This window comes from Schistocerca americana, chromosome 1, assembly GCF_021461395.2.
Source record: "Schistocerca americana isolate TAMUIC-IGC-003095 chromosome 1, iqSchAmer2.1, whole genome shotgun sequence".
NCBI classification, from domain to species: domain Eukaryota; kingdom Metazoa; phylum Arthropoda; class Insecta; order Orthoptera; family Acrididae; genus Schistocerca; species Schistocerca americana.
In genome coordinates, this window is record NC_060119.1 from 481,326,908 (window position 1) to 481,350,362 (window position 23,455).

Below are 23,455 nucleotides of genomic sequence, written 5' to 3' on the forward strand. Positions count from 1 at the left end.
CCGAGGCACCTCCTATGTACCCGATGCGATGAATCTGCCCTCACAGAATGGTGACTGGCGGGTGGTAACGCATTTGTGTCACTCGAGATGGAGGTCCAATGTGGAGACTAGCAGTCTGGCCTCGCCCGTTCACTCTATGTGTGGACGTGTGCCCGCTGCTTCAGCAGGGTCCGAACAGGAACATGGGGGGTGGGGGAGTTATGCTAGTTATCAGGATCTGCAACATTATGGTGATCTCTAGATAGACAGCGTTAGGGTTGGAAAGAAAGCCAGTGTGCACTCGGATTGTCTGCTGGGGGACCTCATTTGAGGTGTGGAGGCAGCCCTGCTTCCGTCTGTCAAGCGTGCATGGTGAAGTCGTCTGCTGTTGTGGATCATGTAGGTAACAACGAAGTCTCAGTTCATACACGTGGTTGGCGGAGATGGTGAAGGCTGGTGTCTTGCGTGTGGGGTGCAAGCAGAGCACAGAGTTCGCAGATTTGTTCTTAGAGTTGGTCAGGGTCCTTGATTTGGAACCGAGGGGAGGGTCTCAGCCAAAGGATTTGTTGACTCTGTGACGGTCTTGGCTGCAGATTCCTACATCTGCATTAACGAGTGGGGATTTGTAGCACAACCCCTTGATAGGTCAAGGATATACTACAAAAAGCAAGCAGCGACTCGGGTAGCAGTGTTCTTGTAGAGTGCATATGAGGGCTTTTTAGGCTAGGTGATAGTCTGCGGTACTACGATGAACACTCGCCAGTCATTACACAGCAAGGAAAGTCAGACCGCATTCAGAGTAAAGACACTTCGACTGTCAAAATTTTCTCAGTAAAATGACGAGGTATTCGTAACAAAGTTCTCGAATTTATTGGCTTCCAGGAAAGTTCTCGTGCTCAGATTATTCTTGGGCCCGAGAGCTGGCTGAAACCTGAAGTGGAAACTCTGAGATATTTAGCGAGTAGTGGAACAGAACGCATATCAGAAAGATGGGTTAGAGGCCAGAGGAGGGTCCGTGTTCATTGCAGTTGACAAAAATATAGTCTCTATTGAAGTCGATGTTGAGTGGGACAGGGAAGTTATTTGGTCGCGTATAACAAGTCTAGGTGAAACCAAGATAATTGTTGGATGATTTTATCAGCAATCCGATACCGCTCTACCGGTTCTCGAGTCGTCAAAAGAAATTGTATGGTCAGTAGCACGTAAAAACCCAGATCTTGTAATACTAGTTGGAGGCGTCTTTAACCTACTGAGTATAGACTGGGATGTCTATGCACTTACTGCGGGGTTACAGAGGAACAGTCGTGCGAAGTACTGTTGAACATGTTTTCTGAAGACTGTCTTGAGCAACTAGTTCGGCACCCCGCGCGCAGTGGAAAATCTTAGACCTTGTAGCTACATATAGGCTAGAACTTATCTACAACGGTGGTATAAAAATGGGGATTAGCGACCATGATCTCATTATAGCATTACGGTTACGAAAGTTAATAAACCAGTGAAGAAGCTAGGAGAGTGTTTCTGCTATAAGCAGCAGATAAGCAGTTTTAGCATCTCATTTGGTGAACTGACATTACTTAGTTCCAGTAAGGTGGACGTAGAGGAATTATGGCAAAGTTTAAGGAGATTGAAAATCGTGGTCTGCAAAGTTTTGTGCCTAGTACGTGGTTTACGGATCGAAAAGATCGAACATGGTTTAATAACAAAGTTCGGAAAAAGCTGAGAAAGCAGGGGCTGTTGCACTCTCAGTTCAAAAGAGAATGCACAAAAGACGACAAGTAAAAGTTAGCGGAGATTCTTCGGTCTGTGAAAAGAACTATGCGCGAAGCATTCGGCAACTACCACCGTCACACCATAACAAAAGAGCTGGCAGATAATCCGAGGTAATTCTGGTCCTACGTAAGATCACTAAGCGGATCCAAAACTTCCACCCAGTCCCTTGTTGACCAGTCTGGTGTGGCAAACGAAGATAGCAAAACTAAAGACGAAGCTTTAATTTTCGCGTTCAAGAAATCGTTCACGCTGAAGAATCGTACAAACATACCGTCATTTGACCATTGGGCAGACTCCCGTATGGACGACATAGTAAAAAAATGGTTCAAATGGCTCTGAGCACTATGGGACTTAACATCTGTGGTCATCAGTCCCCTAGAACTGAGAAATATTTAAACCTAACTAACCTAAGGACATCACACACATCCATGCCCGAGGCAGGATTCGAACCTGCGACCGGAGCGGTCACGCGGTTCCAGACTGAAGTGCCTAGACCGCACGGCCACACCGGCCGGCAGGACGACATAGTAACAAGCATCCGTGGCGTAGAGAAACAACTGAAAGATCTGAAAGCAAATAGGTCGCGAGGTCCGGATGGAATCCCAAGCGTACTTTATGGCCTTGGCCCCTTACCTAGCTTGCATTTATCGCGAATCTCGCGCCCAGCGACTGGAAGAAAGCACAGGTGACTCCTGTATATAAGAAGGGTAAAAGAACGGACCCGCTTAGTTACATACCAATATCCCTAACTTCGTTTTGCTACAGAATACGTGAACATATTCTCAGTTCGTATACAGTAACTTTTCTTGAGACCGGCAAGATTATGTCCAAAAATCAGCAGGGTTTTAGAAAGCATCGCTCATGCGAAACAGAGCCTGCCCATTTCTCCAATGACATACTGCAAACTATGGATAAGGAGCAACAGGCAGATTCCATATTTCTAGATTTCCTGAAACCATCTGATACGGTGCCCCATTGCAAGCTGTTAATGAAGGTTCGAGCACATGAAACAGGTTCACAGACATGTGAGTGGCTCGAAGACTTTTTAAGTTATAGAACCCAGTACGTTGTCCTCGACGGCGAGTGTTCATCATAGACAAGGGTATTGTCAGGCGTGCCTCACCGAAGTGTGATAGGACCGCTGTTGTTCTCTATATACGTAAATGATTTGCCGGAGAGTATTGCCAGCAATCTGCGGTTGTTTGCTGATAATGCTGTGGTGTACGGTAAGGTATCAAAGTTGAGTGGCTGTGGGTGGACACAAGATGACTTAGACAAAATTTCTAATTGGTGTGATGAATGGCAGTTACACTGAAGCGCCAAAGAGACTAGTATAGGCATGCATATTCAAATACAGAGATATGTAAACAGGCAGAATACGGCGTTGCGGTCGGCAAGGCCTATATAAGACAAGTGCCTAGCGCAGTTGTTAGTTCAGTTACTGCCGCTATACTGGCAGGTTATCTAGAATTAAGTGAGTTTAAACGTGGTGTTATAGTCGGCGCACGAGCGATGGGACACAGCATCTCTGAGGTGGCGATGAAATGGAGATTTTCCCGTACGACCATTTCACGAGTGTATCGTGAATATCAGGAATCCGGTAAAACATCAAATCTCCGACATCGCTGCGTCGGAAAAAGATCCTGCAAGAACGAGACCAACAACGACTGAACAGAATCGTTCAACGTGACAGAAGTGCAGCCCTTCCGCAAACTGCTGCAGACTTCAGTGCTGGGCCATCAACAACTGTCAATGTGCGAAACTTCATCGATATGGGCTTTCGGAGCCAAAGGCCCACTGTTGCACCTTTGATGACAGCATGACACAAACCCTTACGTCTCTCCTGGGTGCGTCAACACCGATATTGAACTGTTGATGACTAGAAACATGTTACCTGGTCAGACGAATCTTGTTCCAAATTGCATCGAGTGGATGGATGTGTTTGGGTATGGAGACAGCCTCATGGATCCATGGACTCTGCATGTCAGCAGGGAACTGTTCAAGCTGGTGGAGGCCCTCTAATGGTGTAGGGCGTGTACAATTGGAGTGATATGGGAACCCTGATACGTCTAGATACGACTCTGACAGGTGACACGTACGTAAGCATCATGTCTGATCACCTGCATCCATTCGTGTCCATTGTGCATTCCGACGGACTTGGGCAATTTCAGCAGGGAAATGCGAGACACCCCACACGTTCAGAATTGCTACAAAGTGGCTCCAAAAACACTCTTTTGAGTTTAAACACTTTCTCTGGCCATCAAGCTCTTCAGAGATGAACATTATTGAGCATATCTGGGATGCCTTGCAACGTGCTGTTCAGAAGAGATCTCCACTCCCTCGTACTCTTGCGGATTTATGGACAGCCCTGCATGATTCATAGTGTCAGTTCCCTCCAGAACTACTTCAGCCATTAGTCGAGACCATGCCACGTCGTGTTGCGGCACTTCTGCGTGCTCGCGGAGGCCCTACACGATATTAGGCACGTGTGTCAGTTTTCTCGGCTCTTCGGTATAGCTCTAAGTGTGCAAAAATGTAAGTTAATGCGGATGAGTAGGGAAAACAAACCCGTAATGTTCGGATACAACTGTAGTAGTGTCCTGCTTGACACAGTCACGTCATTTAAATATCTGGGCACAACGTTACAAAGAGATATGAAATGGAAAGAGCATGTGAGAACTGTGGCAGGGAAGGCGAATGGTCGAACTTCAGTTTATTGGGAGAATTTTAGAAAAGTGTGGCTCATCTGCAAAAGAGATCGTGTATGGGACGCTAGTGCGGCCTGTTCTTGTGTACTTCTCGAGTGTTTGAGATACGTACAAGGTCGGATAAAAGGAGAACATAGCAAAGAATCAGAGGGAGGCTACAAGATTTGTTACCGGTAGGTTCGAACAACACCTAAATGTTACGGAGATGCTTCGGGAACTCAGATGGAAATCTATGAAGAGAAGGCGACGTTTTTTTAGCGAACACTATTGTGGAAATCTAGAGAACTGGCATTTGAAGCTGACTGCTGAACGATTCTACTGCCGCCAACATACACTGCGCGTAAGATACGAGAAATTATGGCACATACGGAAGCATATAGACAGTCGTTTTTCCCTCGCTCTGTTTGCGAGTGGAACAGGAAATGATAAATACTCGTAACTTGGAGGTACGCAGTACCCTGTGCCACGCACGGTACGGTGGCTGGCGGAGTATGTATGTGTGTATACGTAGATGTAGAACTGATACCCGCTTTTAAATTCTAGAAGGAATTGTTTCCTGTGTCCTCCACCAAATGGCTCAAGAAACTCCTCATCTCTAACTACTTAGGCTATTACAAACAGTTGAATTGCAAATGTTGTGAATAGGCTTTTTTCTTGAGTTGAACTTTTTCCTGCTCGTTTTGTTTACTGTATTTTTATTACTTCAAGAAGACTTTTGGTGAAGCGAAATAAATCACAATAATTGTAGGTGTTTACTACTTAAGCAGTTTGTTTCGTTTTCGATTAACCACAGTTTAGCAGGTTTTTTTTTAGTTACTTGGATAGAGAAAGAGTATGTGGTTAGGCTATGTGAGCCGCTACAGTTAATCATATCATAATCATTTACTTTTCTAATTTACAAATCGTTTTATCTTAAAAATCTTTTATATCACACTACTGGCATTAACGATCATGTATCTGATGAAACACATTTTCTGTGTTCATCTGTAACAGGCCAGCCTTTTAAGCCATTTGACAACGAAAGAGTAACTTCAGAATTTAATGTTTCTACTCTAGTTCCAAGTCCAGTTCGTCCATTATCTCCTGTGTTGTTACATATCTCGTGGAAGTATGATGCAAGGACACTGAATACTGAAGTTGTCACGAAGAAGGAGTTTAAAAATTCACCGTCTGCTGGTACTCATACTCTGCCACGTGCTATGAAAACCTAACCATTTGGCTGCTATAACAAGTGTGGAGCTTACACATGTACCACTTTCAGAGGGTGCAGGTACTGGCGCGCCGAATTTCACACTTCGTACGGAGTCAGTGCACTGGTTTCTTCATCAAAATGTCCACGATATTACCTTCTGCGCACTCTTGTAATTGACATAAGAGGCATACTTACCGAACATCAGAAGTCGGGAGAGTCACATCTGGGACTATGATAATCTATATGCGATTACTGTTACATCTCACCAACAAAGATTTCCCATGTACATGGGGGCTAGAATGGTTGGCAACACTCTACCAGTGTCTGTATTTCTTCCAGCATTCTCAAGTGCTACAGATTGCCAAGAGTTTCTGAAAATTTTGATTCTAAAACGATAGTGCCCAAGCACATTTCAGTCACGAAGCACATCCACAGATAACTGTCCACTTAGGGGAATATTAAGATAAACCAGTTGTGCGTTTCATGATAAGAAAGAGATGCCTGTCAAGCTCGACACAATTTGACCAAAAAAAAAAAACGCAAAGGCATCGTGTCTAATCTAATACTATTGAGTCTCAGGGCAGACTATATGAATGTCAGCCGTATATTTAGTCAGACGTGCCATTAATAAAACGTAATTTGTGCACAGTTCACATTTATTCTCAAAAGATACCCATAACTGTGGACGGTAATAGGGAATACTATACTGCACAACAAAAATGTTACCATATATATATGAGACAATTACTCGTCACAGTTTCTCGGTGACACACAATGAAACGCTCTTTTCACAAGAGATTCACAACCTTCCTGAGACTCCATGAGATGAAATATCTACCAATACTCGTAGCAAACTTAGCGCCTAGCTGAGCATTAAACAGAAAAAAATTAACACTGCTGATTTTGAAGTGACGAAACGAACAATGTTTAGTTAAAACCAAAATAAATGAAATACACGTTTCGTGTGATTTTAATTAAAACCCTGTAATCGTAGCCGCTTATTTGAAGCTAGCTTACGTCTGGTGTCGTCTGGCTCCTCGATTCGTTTGCATTGGTACCATAAAAATGTCTCCGTTAGGACATGCAAGTTGTGATGAATAGAATACCGACACACTGACGCATGTTTATTTAGATCAAGATCCGACGTTCTTAACTGACCTCTAAGGTGTACTGGTATTCTTGGTCAGAGTCGAAATGTCAAAAAAATTGATTTAAAATAAAGATTTATAATGTATTTAATGTCAAAAAATTGATCTAAAATAAAGATTTATAATGGTTTTAACCTTCTAAGTATCAATATAACTCCAAATATTAATGATTAATGTGCAGTTGCAAGCCCATAATTATTCCAAATATCACGATGTATGTCAGTGGCAACAACAAATCTGTTGTAAATAGCTTGAAAATCTAACATACAACAAACAAAAACTGTCACATCTACTTCATAAGAACCTAAAGACATGCGTATTACAGACACTATAAAACAATAGAAAAATCTCAGTATTGATACACTGTTTTATGGAACACCTGGGCTGCACATGTTTTACTAGTTTTAACTTTGCTTTCTGATATCTGTAGACCGCCTTTCCTGCTGTGCTGGGCATCATGTTTAACAGTTTTAACAGCTGATGGTTAACAGCTCTTAAATATGTTTTGAATGTCACGACTATATCACTCAGTCGTTCAGACAAAGTAATTTTTACCGCACAACCTGCATGAAGAACAAAGAAAGGGTGGAGATATCAATTCTGCACCAAAGATGAGTAGCTATTAAACATTAAAAATTTTATTCTTTCTTTAATATTTTCGACCACATCGCTGGAATATGGTGTTAAGAAAAGATTTTTGTACCATAAAAATCAACTGGTGAACTCATTTTCGTGCGACTGTTAACTTTTTTACTCTTTCTTGATGGTGTGGGAATGTTAAAATATGTGTCATGTAGGTGAGTGTCTGCGCGATGTTATTCGTATTTTTGCTCCATACACGTCCTCTACAACTGATGCAGAGAGAAGAAGTTCCACCTCCTTCTTGTACTGTTGTCGGTGGGAGGAAAAGGTAACGAACGGTTGAATGTACCATGACCCCGGAAGTTCGCGCTGTTGTCTGATTACAATTTCTTGTTGGTTGACACTCCACGCGCTGCAGCTAGTTTCCTGCAATCAGAGTGCTCAACGTCACGATCAAAGTGTTCGCTATTGCCGGACTGCCACAATTGGCGAGTTCACTTCCAATTTCTTGTACGACTTTCTTCCTTGACGTGTTTGGAATTCTGGATCCCGATTCCTAGGCGTGCCCCTTTTATTTAGCATTTCATCAGAGACGATAAAACACACACACACAGACACAAACACTCGCGCGCGCGCGCGCGCACACACACACACACACACACACACACACACACACACACACACAACGATCCTAATGAAATACGCATCGTTCACATACAGCACTAACCAAAACAGGCTGGATCCGTTCATGCAAGACTAGATATACAATTATTATCATCGGCCTACATTAGGTAAGCTTCGCATATATATATATATATATATATATATATATATATGCCGAACTTTTCAAAGGCTGCAAATCATCGTTCGACTCGTTCTGGAAAGTCATTAATGCAAGGTGGGGGTGTAATGTAGAGGTTATAAGGCGTCCCTAATGTGTGGAATGTGTGGTAGGTCGAGGGTTCGACTCTCCTTACATACTATGAAATTTTTATTTCTAAATGATATCCAAAAGACTCATTGTTAATTTCATTCAGTAAGCTGGTTTAAATGTAATTATTTATTCCTGATACTTCACCACGTCAGTTTCATCATCATATTGACTTTTTCATTTGTTCTTATTTTTTCCTATTATTACTTTTTGCTTTGGAACGTGCATGTGTTGCCTGTTGCCTGTAACCAGAAATGCTCATTGGTTGATAACGTGACAGTTCGTGTAGCCCGTGTGAGGATAGTTTCAGGTAACCAATGAAAGCAACAATTTACACTTTGATTTCGTGCTCAAACTGAAATTTTTCAGTCTCGAGTTGATTAACAGCTCTGCCGCAGATTGTTCGTTGCCGTTTTCTCGGATATATTGCACATCAGGAGGTTGTGATTAGGTCAGGACACGAGTTTAAATTCAGGGCTACAAAACGCATCGTCTGTCGCAGTTCAGTCATTAGTGCCACAAATCAACTACCGAGAGAGCATCTCGCATTCCCGTCATACATCACGGCGGGCGCTTCCGACATTAATCCTTGATTACACGTTAAGTAACAGCACTTGTGTTACCCGCCATGTTTGTGTGCCGCCGATAACCGAGTGGTAGGTGGCAGACGATGTGGGAACACTGTAGCGGAAATAGACAGACGTCAACTAACAAGTAATTTTAATGGACCTCTGAGTATAGTAATGAGGAACTTTACGCCAACAACTTTTCTTCCTTTGCTAGCAGTAAAGCTGAGATTACGTTTCCCCGTTGTGAGGAAAAAATGGTTCAAATGGCTCTGAGCACTATGGGACTCAACTTCTGAGGTCATTAGTCCCCTAGAACTTAGAACTGGTTAAACCTAACTAACCTAAGGACATCACACACATCCATGCCCGAGGCAGGATTCGAACCTGCGACCGTAGCAGTCTCGCAGTTCCATACTGCAGCGCCTAGAACCGCACGGCCACTTCGGCCGGCCGTTGTGAGGATCTGAACCGGTATCTTTCTCGTCAAGAACCATGGCACAAGCGTGTGTTAGCAACCTCAACCCTGGAGGCGGGTGAGTAGAGTGTGGTGAGTAACTGAGGAGAGTGGTGGCAGTACTCACCAGCTTCTCGGAGTCGCCCCGCCAGCGCGATGTGAGGGTGGAGGAGGAGACGTTGAAGAAGGCGAGCTGCCCGCGGCTCTCTGTGGCCAGCGCCCGCACCAGCAGCGTCTTGCCTGTGCCTGGCGGCCCGGCCTGCACAGCCACCACCTTTCTGCTGCTGACTGTACCGGCTATACACAAGCTCTGTTTTAGTTAATACGGGACTTAAGAGCTTTAATTCCGTTTCAAACATCTTACCTCCACAAGATCAATCTTTCTGAGACCAAGGCAGTAACTATAGGAGAAAGCGCCCACAGCTTTCACTGCATTCTTTTTACTTCTACTTCCTATCCGATAACCAAAACACTTCAGGCTAATCCTCAACCATAAACTAAGATGGAAAAAGACAAACTACTGATCGCCCGAACTTAGAAATTGCGTCCGCTCATCACACTCCACATCTACAAGGCGTTAATTCGTCCAGTTCTCTCTTATGCCAATTAGAGTATTACCATTCCCTACAAACACTCTAATGCCGAGCACGCCGCCTCACCTTTCTATAGCCCTCTACACTCTCCTACTTCGACCCTGTATAAACTTCTTAATTTGCCTTTTCTCCTCTTCCACGCTGAAGACATGACTTCTGAGGTCGCCATGACCAGTTTTAATATAATGAAGAAAGAAAGACTCCGTTTAGGACATTTTTTATGGTTATTAAGACTATGGGTTTCTACCTTTGCCACAGGTTATCTTCAGATAAAAAAAAATTACTGTGAATCACAGTTCATTATGATGCCGACGGCCTTGCCGTAGTGGTAACACCATTTCCTTTCAGACCACCGAAGTTAAGCACTGTCGGGCTTGTCTACCCCTCGAATGGGTGATCGCGCGGGTTTACCGAGCGCTGTTGGTGAGCGGTCTGCACTCACGCCTTGTCAAGCCAATTGAGGAGCTACTTGACTGAGAAGTAACGACTCCGGTCACGAACAGCGGCAACGGCCAGGAGAGCGGTGTGTTGACCACATGGCCCACCGTATCCGTATCCAGTGACGCCTATCATCGTAGGATACACGGCGGTCGGTCGGTACCGTTGGGCCTTCCGAGTACTGTTCGGACAGAGAGATACAGTTCACTATCAGGGGTTAACTGATGCCTCTCTCTGATGATCTGCGATTCGCAGCAAGTACTTTTTGATCTGAAGATGACCTATGCCAAAGTTGGAACCAGTAATCCGAAGGAGCACAGAAAGTGACTCAGGTGTCTGTCTTTCTTTACCTGCGGATTTCTTACATCTCCTGAACTTGCCACCAACCATCGTATCGTCTCATTCCTGATTATTATTAACCCTCGCTCTCTCCCGCACTTGTACCAACATATCCCTCCAACCTTATGCCTATGCACTCGCCACATTAACCAACTTTCTCTGATGGACCAGAAAATTTACCCAGAGCTTTACCCATCCTTCCGGCTTTAAAAGAATACCCCTTTTCCTCTCCGCACAGAGGTATCTCTTGCCCCCACGTTCCTCCCTCCCTTTCCAAAAGCTGGGTTCGTGTTCATGCTCTCCACCTTCTCCATCCCTTTCCAGAAAACTCTCTCTCGCCAGGCAGCCTCATGCACTACTCCCATTCTAAAACTAAGTGCATTGAAGTGAAGTGCTTTCTATTTTAAAAAACATCCATCCAAATTATTAGAAATTTATGCTTGCATATTTTATAAACGCTTTCTGCTGAAGAGTGGCGTTACTGCTGGCAGCTCATACTCATCCTGAAAGGCGAGGGAATGAAATAACAATAAAGGGAAAAACATTCACGCATATTCTAGGTTAGCTACAGCTTGCTTCTGTTAGTAGAACATGAAAAGAAATGTACTCACTGAATTGATAATGGTAAGAAGTGTGGGGTAAAATATTAGGCGGAGTCCAAGACTAGAATACAGCAACCAGGTTCAACTGTACGAAGGTTACAGTAGTTATGCAAGATGAAGTGGCTTCCACAGGGTAGACTGGCGTGGTGAGCTGTATGAAACCATTCTTCGGACTGAAGGCCACGGCGACACCACGATAGTCAGAGAAGTGGATAATTTCCATTTATGGCGAACGTGACCAAACTGATACGACATGGTGCAGTTGTATATCGAAATCTATCCTGATCATGGTAGCCCTCCACGATCCGCCTTTCCCGACATCAAATCGACGAAACGTAAGACATGTGCCTTTTTTATGCAGGGTAATCACAAATTCCATGAAACATTAGAAAGTAGCTGCAGGTAAAAGGTAACCGTTACGTAAGAAATGATGCACTAAATGAAAGACAAAAACAAATATTTTTTAATGCGGCACCGGCGAGCTAGTTTGGAAAACTGCCAGCAAGTGCGCAATCAACCGTAGTTGCTAAAAATGGCGGAGAACTACACACAGAAAGCGTTTTATGTGCTGTAATTTACCCGTTCCAATCGGTAGTGAGTGTGCAAAGAGCTTTCCATGACAAGTTTCATAAGAGACCACCAGTTTACAACAGTATAGTGAAATGGTACAAGAAATTCGATGAAAATGGTTGTTTATACGGTGCAAAACGTTCGGGCCGAGCGAGCGTGACCGAACAGACAGTCGAGCTAGTGCAGCATTGAATGTCTTTAAGCCATCAGTGGGAAAAATCCTTCTTAAGCTACTGAGAATGAAGCCGTACAAATTGCAGCTACTGCAAACCATAAACTATGACGACAAATTGTGCAATCTGCAGCCGTGCATTGATATAGAGAACCATCTTGTAAATGACGTCTTCGCAAGCTAATTTATCTTCACTGTCAACGTTACTTTTCATCTCTCAGAGAAAGTCAACCGACACAGCACTTGCGTAAGAGGGACAGAGAATCCACATGCAACTGTCGAACACGTCCGGCATTGTGGAAAAATTAAGGTACAGGGAGTATCAAAAAGAATCATCCGATTTGGAACGTCTATATTTATATATTCTCGATTAAACATACACAATGAATTTTGTTTTTTTATGAACGGGAAACAAAAAAAATTGTTTTCATTCCTTTTTATAGGAATTCAATATGCCCTCCTTGTGATGCTCGGCATATGTCAATGTGGTATTCAAATTGTTCCCACACTGCAGCGAGCACGTCTTGAGTTACAGCTTCCAGAGCTGCTGTTATGCAATGTCTCAGTTCATTCATTGTTGTTGATTACGGAGGTATATAAACTGAGTCTTCTGTAAGCTCCCTAAAGAAATAATCACATACAACCAGATCCAGTGACCTTGGGAGCCAGTGATGTAAGGCTGAATCATTAGGTTCAGTGTGAACAATCCATCTTTCAGTAATACTTTGATTTAAAAATTCCCGCTCTTACAAATGCCAGGGTGACCGTCCCCATCCTGTTGGTTAATGAAGTCGTTCGAATGAGTCTCCATCCGTGTGAAAAGACAGATCTCAAGCATATTGAGATATGTGCTTCCTGTAACAGTGTTCTCGCCAAAGAAAAATGGGCCATCCACCTTTTCCCGTGAAAATACACAAAAAAATGGTTCAAATGGCTCTGAGCACTATGGGACTCAACTGCTGTGGTCATAAGTCCCCTAGAACTTAGAACTACTTAAACCTAACTAACCTAAGGACAGCACACAACACCCAGCCATCACGAGGCAGAGAAAATCCCTGACCCCGCCGGGAATCGAACCCGGGAACCCGGGCGTGGGAAGCGAGAACGCTACCGCACGACCACGAGATGCGGGCAGAAAATACACAAAGCACGTTAAATTTTATAGAGTCCCTCACATGTTGTACAAGTTCATGTGGTTGTTTCGTACCCCATATTCTCATATTATGACCGTTCACCTTTCTATTTACGGGGAATGTTGCCTCGTCATTAGACACTAAGCATGGAAGAAAACTGTCATCCTCCATCTTGCTAAGAACGAAATTACGGAACACACGTTGTTGTTTGTCACCTCCACGAAGAACTTACAGTAGCTGAATTTTGTATGGTTTCACGTGTAAACGTCGATGTAACACACGCCAGACGGGCATCGGGGGCATGTCGAGCTGTCGAGCTGTACGGCGAACGGATTTCTGCGGCTCCTCATGAAACTATGCCCGATGCCTTAGACGCCTGTGTCAGACTAAGGGAGACGGCTCGCGACTTGCCTCTACACAAACAACCTGTTTCTCGGAATTGTTCATATCATCGTCTAATGGTCTGTGCTGTAGGAGGATCCACACCATACCCAGTACGAAAGTCAAGCTGAACAGGTATTCCTGACCCGCACTGCGCAAAGCGTAGAATGCAACGCGCTTTCTGTTGTCCTGACACTATTCTTATTAGAGCTGCAGTGGGCGCACACTGTTGCCACCTATCGGGAACCATGTAAAACTCGAGACTACGCTCTTTCCAGCAGCACATTGTTCAAGCACATATCTCAAATAACATAATAGTTATGATATTTTTTAGATTGGATGATTCTTTTCGATTCACCCTGTAACCTGTGCTGTGTTCTTCACTGAGAGAACTGCCAAATGCATAACTCACCTGGACATGCTGCAATTGTGATTCATGACAGAACTTGGCGTTGATAGCAGGGATTTCACCTTTCAACAAGACAGCGCTCCAAAACATTTCCATAGCTGTGTACTAGATTACCTGAATGAGACATTGCCATGCCGCTATATAGTCCATGTTGTGACCACTGATCTGGCTCTATTCGACTGACTACCGCAGTCACTGGACTCGACGCCCTGTGGTATTTTTTTGTGGTGTTAGATCATGGACAGGGTCTATGTTCCACCTCCACCACAGATCCTCCGAGACTTGCGACAATTCATCGCAGAAACTGCTCTTACCATCACTCCCACGCTGAATCGGGTATGGACAGAAATGAACTACCGATTAAATCTGCGCCGTGTGACGAGGGTGGACACAGAGCTTTTATAAACATTGTAAAAAAAAAAAAATTTAGAGCTTGTCTTCAGACTCTGTATCATTTGTTTCTGTGCTCTTGGACATACAGCTACACCGATTTTTTAAAACTGTGACATGACTGTCACATAATATTTCATTTCAGTGCCACAATTTCGTGTTTATCATATTGAAAATACTGGGCATGTTTCCTTTGAGGAAAGATTTGCGTTTTTGTCGCTGGGAGGCTGTGCTACCTGTGTGGCCTCTAGGTGACATCGCCGAGAAGTTGAGCAGTTTCACGGAAGTGGGGCCGCAGCCGTGCTTTTGTAGGCTAGAGCCAGCAGCTGTCCTTATTGGAGGCAGAGTCCACCGTGTCGCCATTGAATAACTCACGTTTTGGCCTTTTCGGTACTGACATGAAAGGAGGGGTCCGTGCCATTGTTCGAGCAGTCTGAAAAAGTCCGTTGCTTTTGATCCAAAATTTTGGTTTATGCAATCGAATGAGTCACCCTCGCCGCAGTGGATGGCTTGAAGAGACTGTCTAATTAATGGGACACTGGTAGATTCAAGTACCGACCTTCTGTTTGTTAGGGTGCATTTTGCATCTCCAGAGTGGGATGATTCTGTTGCGTTCCCCGTTTTCTTCGTGCAATACGCAATATTCTGATTCGTTACATTGGCGACAGCATTGAGCCGTCCTCTCCACGCGGAGTTTTCTTTTATTTTCTTTTTTTTTTCGAAGTTGGGAGCAGAACAGGAATTTTCTCGATTATTCCCCTCCTGGCTGCCGTCTGGAGCTGATTGGTGCACTGTGGTTGACTTTTGGTGAAATATAGTTGCCGCAATTGCTGTAGCACGATGCATATTCTGACTAGCTCGCAGTTTAGTTGCTCTGTCACGCAACTTGTGTTACCTATTTAATTACAGTTTTTTGCCAGTTTTGTCTTGTTATCTTTGAACTCACCAGCTACGCAGATGAAGAAATATTGCTGTGTTTTGCAGTTGCAGTCTCCCATGTAATTTGGCATCCACCAAGTGTTAGAGTCATTTTGTGTAATTTCTATCCGCTGAGTGGTCAGCGTATGTGACTGTGATGCGGTGGGCCTACGTTCGATTTGTGGTCGGATCGGAGATTTTCTCCGCTCGGGAACTGTGTGTTATATTGTCTCATCATTGTACCATCATCATCCACACGCAAGTCGTTGAATGTGACGCCAGCTGAAAAAACTTGCAACTCGGTGGCCGAACTTCCCGAGGTGGGGACTCCCAGCCATCAATGCCATACAGTCATTTCATTTGATTTTGTGTAATTTCTGTTGATATTTTAGAGAACTTCCCTCTCTGTCAATTTTATGTGAAGTGTGTGCACTACAAAGAGCAAATAATATCTATTGTAGTCAGACTTGACTTAGATTTCGAGATCCCTCAGTTGTCCTACAACCTCTCCACGGTTAGGCGACCCAAAAATAATAAATACAGGGTGTTACAAAAAGGTACGGCTAAACTTTCGGGAAACATTCCTCACACACAAAGAAAGAAAATATGTTATGTGGACATGTGTCCGGAAACGCTTACTTTCCATGTTAGAGCTCATTTTATTACTTCTCTTCAAATCACATTAATCATGGAGTGGAAGCACACAGCAACAGAACGTACCAGCGTGACTTCAAACACTTTGTTACAGGAAATGTTCAAAATGTCCTCCGTTAGCGAGGATACATGCATCCACCCTCCGTCGCACGGAATCCCTGATGCGCTGATGCAGCCCTGGAGAATGGCGCATTGTATCACAGCCGTCCACAATACGAGCACGAAGAGTCTCTACATTTGGTACCGGGGTTGCGTAGACAAGAGCTTTCAAATGCCCCCATAAATGAAAGTCAAGAGGGTTGAGGTCAGGAGAGCGTGGAGGCCATGGAATTGGTCCGCCCCTACCAATCCATCGGTCACCGAATCTGCTGTTGAGAAGCGTACGAACACTTCGACTGAAATGTGCAGGAGCTCCATCGTGCATGAACCACATGTTGTGTCGTACTTGTAAAGGCACATGTTCACCAGCACAGGTAGAGTATCCCGTATGAAATTATGATAACGTGCTCCATTGAGCGTAGGTGGAAGAACGAAACTAAAATGAGCTCTAACATGGAAATTAAGCGTTTCCGGGCACGTGTCCACATAACATATTTTCTTTCTTTGTGTGTGAGGAATGTTTCCTGAAAGTTTGGCCGTACCTTTTTGTAACACCCTATATAGCCTGATGTGTACCTAAATTCTTGTTGTTACTGTAACTGTATTTTCGTTGTGTAGAGTGGCCAAACACAACAAACTGCCGTTTGAATTTAAAGACAGGCCGCATCGAGTTTTAGAGTGTTGCGTGAACTGTGTTAAATAGTGCGCTACAGCTGTTAGTGAGAAAGAGCGTAGTGCTGAGAGACGCACGAGCAGCAGGGCGCGGCAGGGCGTGCGGATACCGCTGAAGTATCCGGGCAGTCGCAGCGGCAGCACGGTAGCCTCGCGCAGAGCGTCGCGCGCCGCCTCCAGGCCGGCCACGTCGTCCCACGACACGCCGGGGTCGGCCAGCAGCACCTCGCCGCGGATCAGCGACAACAGCTCCGGCTCGCTCGCCGCCACGCCGTCGCTTGCCTGTACACATTTTTACTCTCACTTTTCGTCCTCATTTTCTCGACATAGCTCACGAGACTTCTCAGTTTCCACTGGGCGGACAAAATAAAACTGGCCCGGAAAACATTTATACGACTGATTCGGAAGGGCACTTGTTAATGAACAGGAGTACTGTCCGTCACAGAATATGCTGGCTACCTCGATTTCGATATATCAGTCGGCTGCTGTCATACTTCTGCGTATGCGCATCTCCCGCATGCTCTTTTTTTTCTTTTTTCTTTTTCTTTTTAGTACTAGTTCCATGGATCATGACTACGATATTTCGTAATGATGTGGAACGAGTCAAATTTTCCAATACATGACATAATTAAGTTAATTTAACAACATAATTAAGTTAATATAACAACTTTTTTTTCTTAATTTATTTCTAAAAATTCCTCTATGGAGTAGAAGGAGTTGTCATTCAGAAATTCTTTTAATTTCTTCTTAAATACTTGTTGGTTATCTGTCAGACTTTTGATACTATTTGGTAAGTGACCAAAGACTTTAGTGGCAGTATAATTCACCCCTTTCTGTGTCAAAGTCAGATTTAATCTTGAATAGTGAAGATCATCCTTTCTCCTAGTATTGTAGTTATGCACACTGCTATTACTTTGGAATTGGTTTTGGTTGTTCATAACAAATTTCATAAGAGAGTGTATATACTGAGAAGCTACTGTGAATATCCCTAGATCCTTAAATAAATGTCTGCAGGATGATCTTCGGTGGACTCCAGCTATTATTCTGATTACACGCTTTTGTGCAATAAATACTTTATTCCTCAGTGATGAATTACCCCAAAATATGATGCCATATGCGAGCAATGAGTGAAAATAGGCGTAGTACGCTAATTTACTAAGATGTTTATCACCAAAATTTGCAATGACCCTTATTGCATAAGTAGCTGAACTCAAACGTTTCAGCAGATCATCAATGTGTTTCTTCCAATTTAATCTCTCATCAATGGGCACACCTAAAAATTTTGAATATTCTACCTTAGCTATATGCTTCTGATTAAGGTCTATATTTATTAATGGCTTCATACCATTTACTGTACGGAACTGTATGTACTGTGTCTTATCAAAATTCAGTGAGAGTCCGTTTACAAGGAACCACTAAGTAATTTTCTGAAAGACATTATTGACAATTTCATCAGTTAATTCTTGTTTGTCAGGTGTGATTACTATACTTGTATCATCAGCAAAGAGAACTAACTTTGCCTCTTCATGAATGTAGAATGGCAAGTCATTAATATATATTAAGAACAGCAAAGGACCCAAGACCGACCCTTGTGGAACCCCATTCTTGATAGTTCCCCAGTTTGAGGAATGTGCTGATCTTTGCATATTATGAGAACTGCTTATTTCAACTTTCTGCACTCCTCCAGTTAGGTACGAATTAAACCATTTGTGCACTGTACCACCCATGCCACAATACTTGAGCTTGTCTAGCTCTATCCCGACTACTTTGCTGAGCCATTAACTTTGAGTGAGAGAGAGGAGCAGACGTGTTCAGCGAACAGTAAATGGTGCTCGTGATAAAACAGAGAGGTTTCCTTGTCGAGAGTTACGAGAATTACAGTTCGTGGAAAATGTGCTCGAACAGCGGCAGCGTCATAAAGGAATCCATTAAAATACGGATTCACGACAGTCTTGTCAACAGAGACAAAGGATACCAACTAAGTGCACCACGAAATCCGGCGTTAGCGGCAATACGACGAGAGCGTAACCAGTAGCGTCCATCGCCCGAGACGCGGCCGGAATGCTCGCACGGAGATACGAACAAAGCACCTGCTGCCCCACCACTGCAGCCTCGCCCCTCTGCCCACCCGCTGGCCGGATAGAACCCGGCCGCCCATCCCCTGGTGGGGCGGGGGGCGGGGGGCAGGGGCACTCCACTAGTATAAATATCACAGCATCCCCATATCTCGACACTTCGCAAAAGATGATGAGTTGACACTTGTCGAAATGTTGCGTTATTTTAAGACTGCCATCTGGCCGGAAACCCGAGAGCTTTTGACCAACAGCATATGCCTAGACAGTCCGCATTCTCACCGTACGTGTGCGAACTGTTTGTGCAAAAGTTTTAGACTGGAAACCTTGTGCCAAGACATCCAGTACAGTTTGGAATGCAAAACTTTGTGAGAAACTGGCATAAAACGGACTCTGTCGGGAATGAAATCCGTAACTATCTGAAAAGATTTCGAACGCCAGAAAACGTTACTCGACTAAAGGAAAACCTGGAACAAAGTCCGATGAATTCTAAACGCCGTTCATGTGCAAGTGCCTATCAGTAGATCGCCGTGTCGAAATATTATCAAAAAGGACTTGCATCTGCATCCTTATAGATTTTCTGTTGAGCACGAGTTAAAGCGTCCGGACAAACTTTCGTGTGTTGAATTCTGCCGATGATATCTGAGCGAAATAGAATCAGAATTTCCGGATCCTCTTTTTCATTTCTTTAGATTAGGCCCGGTTCAGACCGTCAGAACACGCAACATTGTGCGTCAGAAAATCCCTGTCACTGCTTTGAGTAGACGCTATAAAATCTCAAGGTTGGTCTTTGGTGCGCAATGTCTTGTGCCGGCACCATAGCACGAGTCTTTCACCAAACTGTTAATTCTAACCGTTATGTCTAGAAACGGTTTAATCCATACGTGAATCAGTTTGCAGAAAGTGCAGGATTACATGGATTTTTTCAACAAGATTAAGCAACAGCGCACGTCGATTTGACAACTTTGTCACGAGCGCATGAGGTGTTGAGTAAGGAGCAGCAGAGTGAGTGCCACCTCGATCGCCTGATGTCTCTCTCAGGGGCAAATTGAAGGGTCAGGAGCTCTCAAATAATCCTGAGTCTGCTGTTGCTTCTATCTCTCAGGCAGACCTGCTACACGTGCCACACAGTTCAATAAATGGCATCTCCTGTGATGTTCATTAACAAGGGCTAATCCCCTGTCAGTCTTATCCTAAATATTTTCTGAGCCAGTTTCATTTTAAACTATGTTTAACGAAAAGCCTTCTTTTACACAAACTACTCTTATCGTGCCAAGTAGATCTAATGCAGTGCCCCTAGCATTATATTTCTAACAGGGAGACCTTACGAATTGGTTCGATTTTCACCACACATGTAGAATTTCCTAAAGCAGTACCGTGCATAATAAAAGAAATCGTATTTGAAAAGTAGAAGATTTCTGACCGCTGTTAAGCATAAAACATTTCCAACTAATTATCATAATCGCCAGTAGCTAAGTGCTTGATATTGTAATGCTTTGATGGCTCCAATCTCGTTAGTAACAACAGATATTTTTACATTTACTTCTATTTCGTATACCTTAACAAAAATAAATGTACGTTAATGTACAATGAATCATAGTTTTTAAATAAAAGTGGCATATCTTTATTTATAATTACCTAATCACATGGAAATGGATGTATTTACAAAAAAATGAAAATTTGGTACAAAAATGCGATACTTCAAAAAGAGGATGAAATACTTTTTGTTACCAGAGATTGAACAACATTACTGCTGTGTATGATTTTTTCATTTAATAATAGTCCATTTCTATGTCTGTGTAAAATTTTAATCTTTATTGTCATACAACCAGTAATTAAAAATAAAAAGAAGTTACTTTTGTTAAAAATGTGTGGTTAAATATTTGTTACTTAGCATTTATATTTGATAATAAATATAGACTATAAGTAACAGTAGAAAAATATTTCCCACTTGGAGATTCGAAGCAGCAACACTATGATTACTAGACTCAGCTACCAGCAATTATGTTCTGATTTCGAATTTTTTTTTATAATTAACAGCACTTTAAAATCCTCAAAGACAGTTTTTTCGAGGTTTTTTATGTGAATGACACCGCGGTGCTTTAGGCAACTGATGTCTGGGCACTGACTTTTAGATCACGTAAATATGAAAAAAGTCGAAGAGGGCTAGTCCGTAAGGCCCCTTGTGAGTCTCATCTGTCACAAGCAGTCATTCTTTGTTTGCATGTCAGCTTCAAAACTATCTGTATAGGGAGAGCTGTCTGCTGCGCAGTTCATCAGCTGATGGCGAAAGTGAGGTTATGAGTGGCTGTACCTTAACGAAAAAATCGAAATATAGTAATAGACTATAATATACAGGTGAACAGTGAGCCTGGTCAAGTTAGTCAATGTGAGGGAGCCTTTAGACGGAGTTAAATCATAGACATAGATTTTTATGAACAAACAGGAAGATTATTCCTTACACGAGGTACAGTTGGTCATGTCAAGCTTGGTTTGCAAGGCGCCATCCAGTCACGGCGGGGGACAAGGGATGTTGCATTAGAGCTGTAAGTTAGTCATTGCTGAAGTAAAATGTTCAAAGGAATCAGAAAGGAAGAACGTCCTAGCTAGGTGGAAGCTAGTGCCAGAGAGAGCTTGTGACCTGGAGCCAACGTTCTCCGACGGCGACCAAGTCATGTGATTTCCTCTCCCACGATCTCTAATGCCTACGCACAGCGAGTGCTTAAGAGGACAGATTGTTAGCAGTTTGCGTTCCATAGGAACAAATAACCTCTGCTGTAGCGACGATCTTACTTGGCACGTAGCCCACAATGAATTATCCTTGAACATTATGAGTAAATATTTCAACGAAAAATTCAAAATAAATAGCAGACTGGCTGGGCATCTATCCAGTTGGGACAAGCGCATGATAATATACTTTATTAATTATCGAAGCGTTATTCTTAGTGGATGTTCTGGTAGTATTTTCAGAAGGTTGTGTCCCACAGCACCATCATCGGTTCATGTATTCCAATTAAAATAATACATAAGTATCACAGCAGGTGTAAACTGTCACGAGTCTGTTAAATGCTGTTAACTGATGCAAATGTTAACGACAAGGTACATGTAATGAGATGTGACGTACTCACGTATAAGTATTCACAGCATCATGTTAGGCAAAAGTATGCCGTAACACAGTGAAGTTACTCATTACGAATAACACATATCATAAAAACGTACATACCTCGCATTTGTACAGAGTTACCTGTTGCGATATTTTAATGTAAATTACGTCCTCAGTCTATAAAAACTGTGCTAAGTAGCTCATTCATTCGTGATATAACTGAAATCGTTAATTTGCACATTGGAAAATGTGAAAGAAAATTATAATATAAAATTATTGAGGCTTTCGTGGCCACTTGTTGAGAAACTACCTGATGGCTTCTCTCTCGGGTTCTTCGGCTGATGTATCTTTGATGATTTTTCTGACGTTTCACCAGAGCGAGTAACGTGCATTGTCAAAGCTTCACCCTCCATTGCTGGTGGAGGGTGAATGGAGAATGAAGCTTTGACGATGCCAGCGACTCGTGCTGACGAAACGCCAGAAAAATCATCAGACAAACATCGACCGAAGAACTCGATACAGGATCCAACAGGAAGTTTGTCAATTAAAGTTTATATGATGGATAGTAGCTTGCTTCCAGCTATTTCATACGAATAATACCTGAGAAAATAAATTTTCTGGCATAAATGAACTACAGACGAATACATTGTACACACCTTACATTCTGCGACAAGTTGTGATCCAACTTAGAACGTAACAAGCAACGACTTGGCTCAGTCTGCCCTTTCTCTACCTGTAATAACGTCGCTGACTCCTCAAATAACTGGACGAGTGTGGTCTGCTGAATGAGAACGCTTCAGTTAAAGAGTTTAAACAAACAATCCGCCTACTTTGGGAAATTAACGAATTCATCATCCAAAATTAATATTACGTGAAGTTTTATTTTTCTGGATTTTTCTGATTTCGAAATTCTTATCCCAAGGAGCTCAGATTTCATACAGCTCATTTTTACATGGAATGGCGCTAAACTGGGGGCATGTGTCACAATGATCTTCAGAATAAGTGTCACATAAGAGCCATGGTATGTAGCTTTTACAACTGTATTTCCTGTACAGATACTAAATATACTTTAATTTTCGCAAAGTAATGGTGAAATGTTATTACCTTCTCTCAAACAACCCAGTATTTCCGAAAGCATCATTCAATTTATTTTTATGATATGATGAAATCATCGAAGATTTGGTGTCCAGTTGATTAAATGGTTCATTGGAGGAAATTGGACAGAAATTGAATGGAGCATTGGCACTTTAACGATACTGCTTAATTGAATCAATTATGAATTAAATGTATGCGCAGTGACCTTTTGAAGAAAGTCATTAGAAGAATGAAGATCAAAGAAAATATTAGTCCTCCTTATATACTTCAAGTTAAGAATTTAGGACTGTTGGAGTCTTCCCTATGTTATTCTGCAATGATATCATAAACAATTAAACAATCTAATTTATAGATTCCCTAATGTTATGTTTTGTTCGCTTACCTGAACCGTTCATCATTAAGAATGCTGTTGGACAGACTGCAGTCACGTTATTGCAGTTTGGGATGAATAAATGTTATTACTTGAATAAAGAAGTCACTTC

At 42.8% G+C, this 23,455-nt stretch overlaps 1 protein-coding gene across 1 annotated transcript in view; it reads right to left on the bottom strand.

Annotated features, from left to right (window-relative positions):
* The window catches only part of LOC124565812 (katanin p60 ATPase-containing subunit A-like 1), a 143,769-nt gene that overhangs the window by 72,296 nt on the left and 48,018 nt on the right, over nt 1-23,455 (bottom strand). Inside the window, exons 4-5 of the mRNA XM_047131020.1 lie at nt 16,782-16,985; nt 9,461-9,592 (exon numbers count right to left, since the gene is read on the bottom strand). Of these exons, the coding sequence (XP_046986976.1) occupies nt 9,461-9,592; nt 16,782-16,985 (336 nt within the window). The remainder of the gene's footprint in view (nt 1-9,460; nt 9,593-16,781; nt 16,986-23,455) is intronic.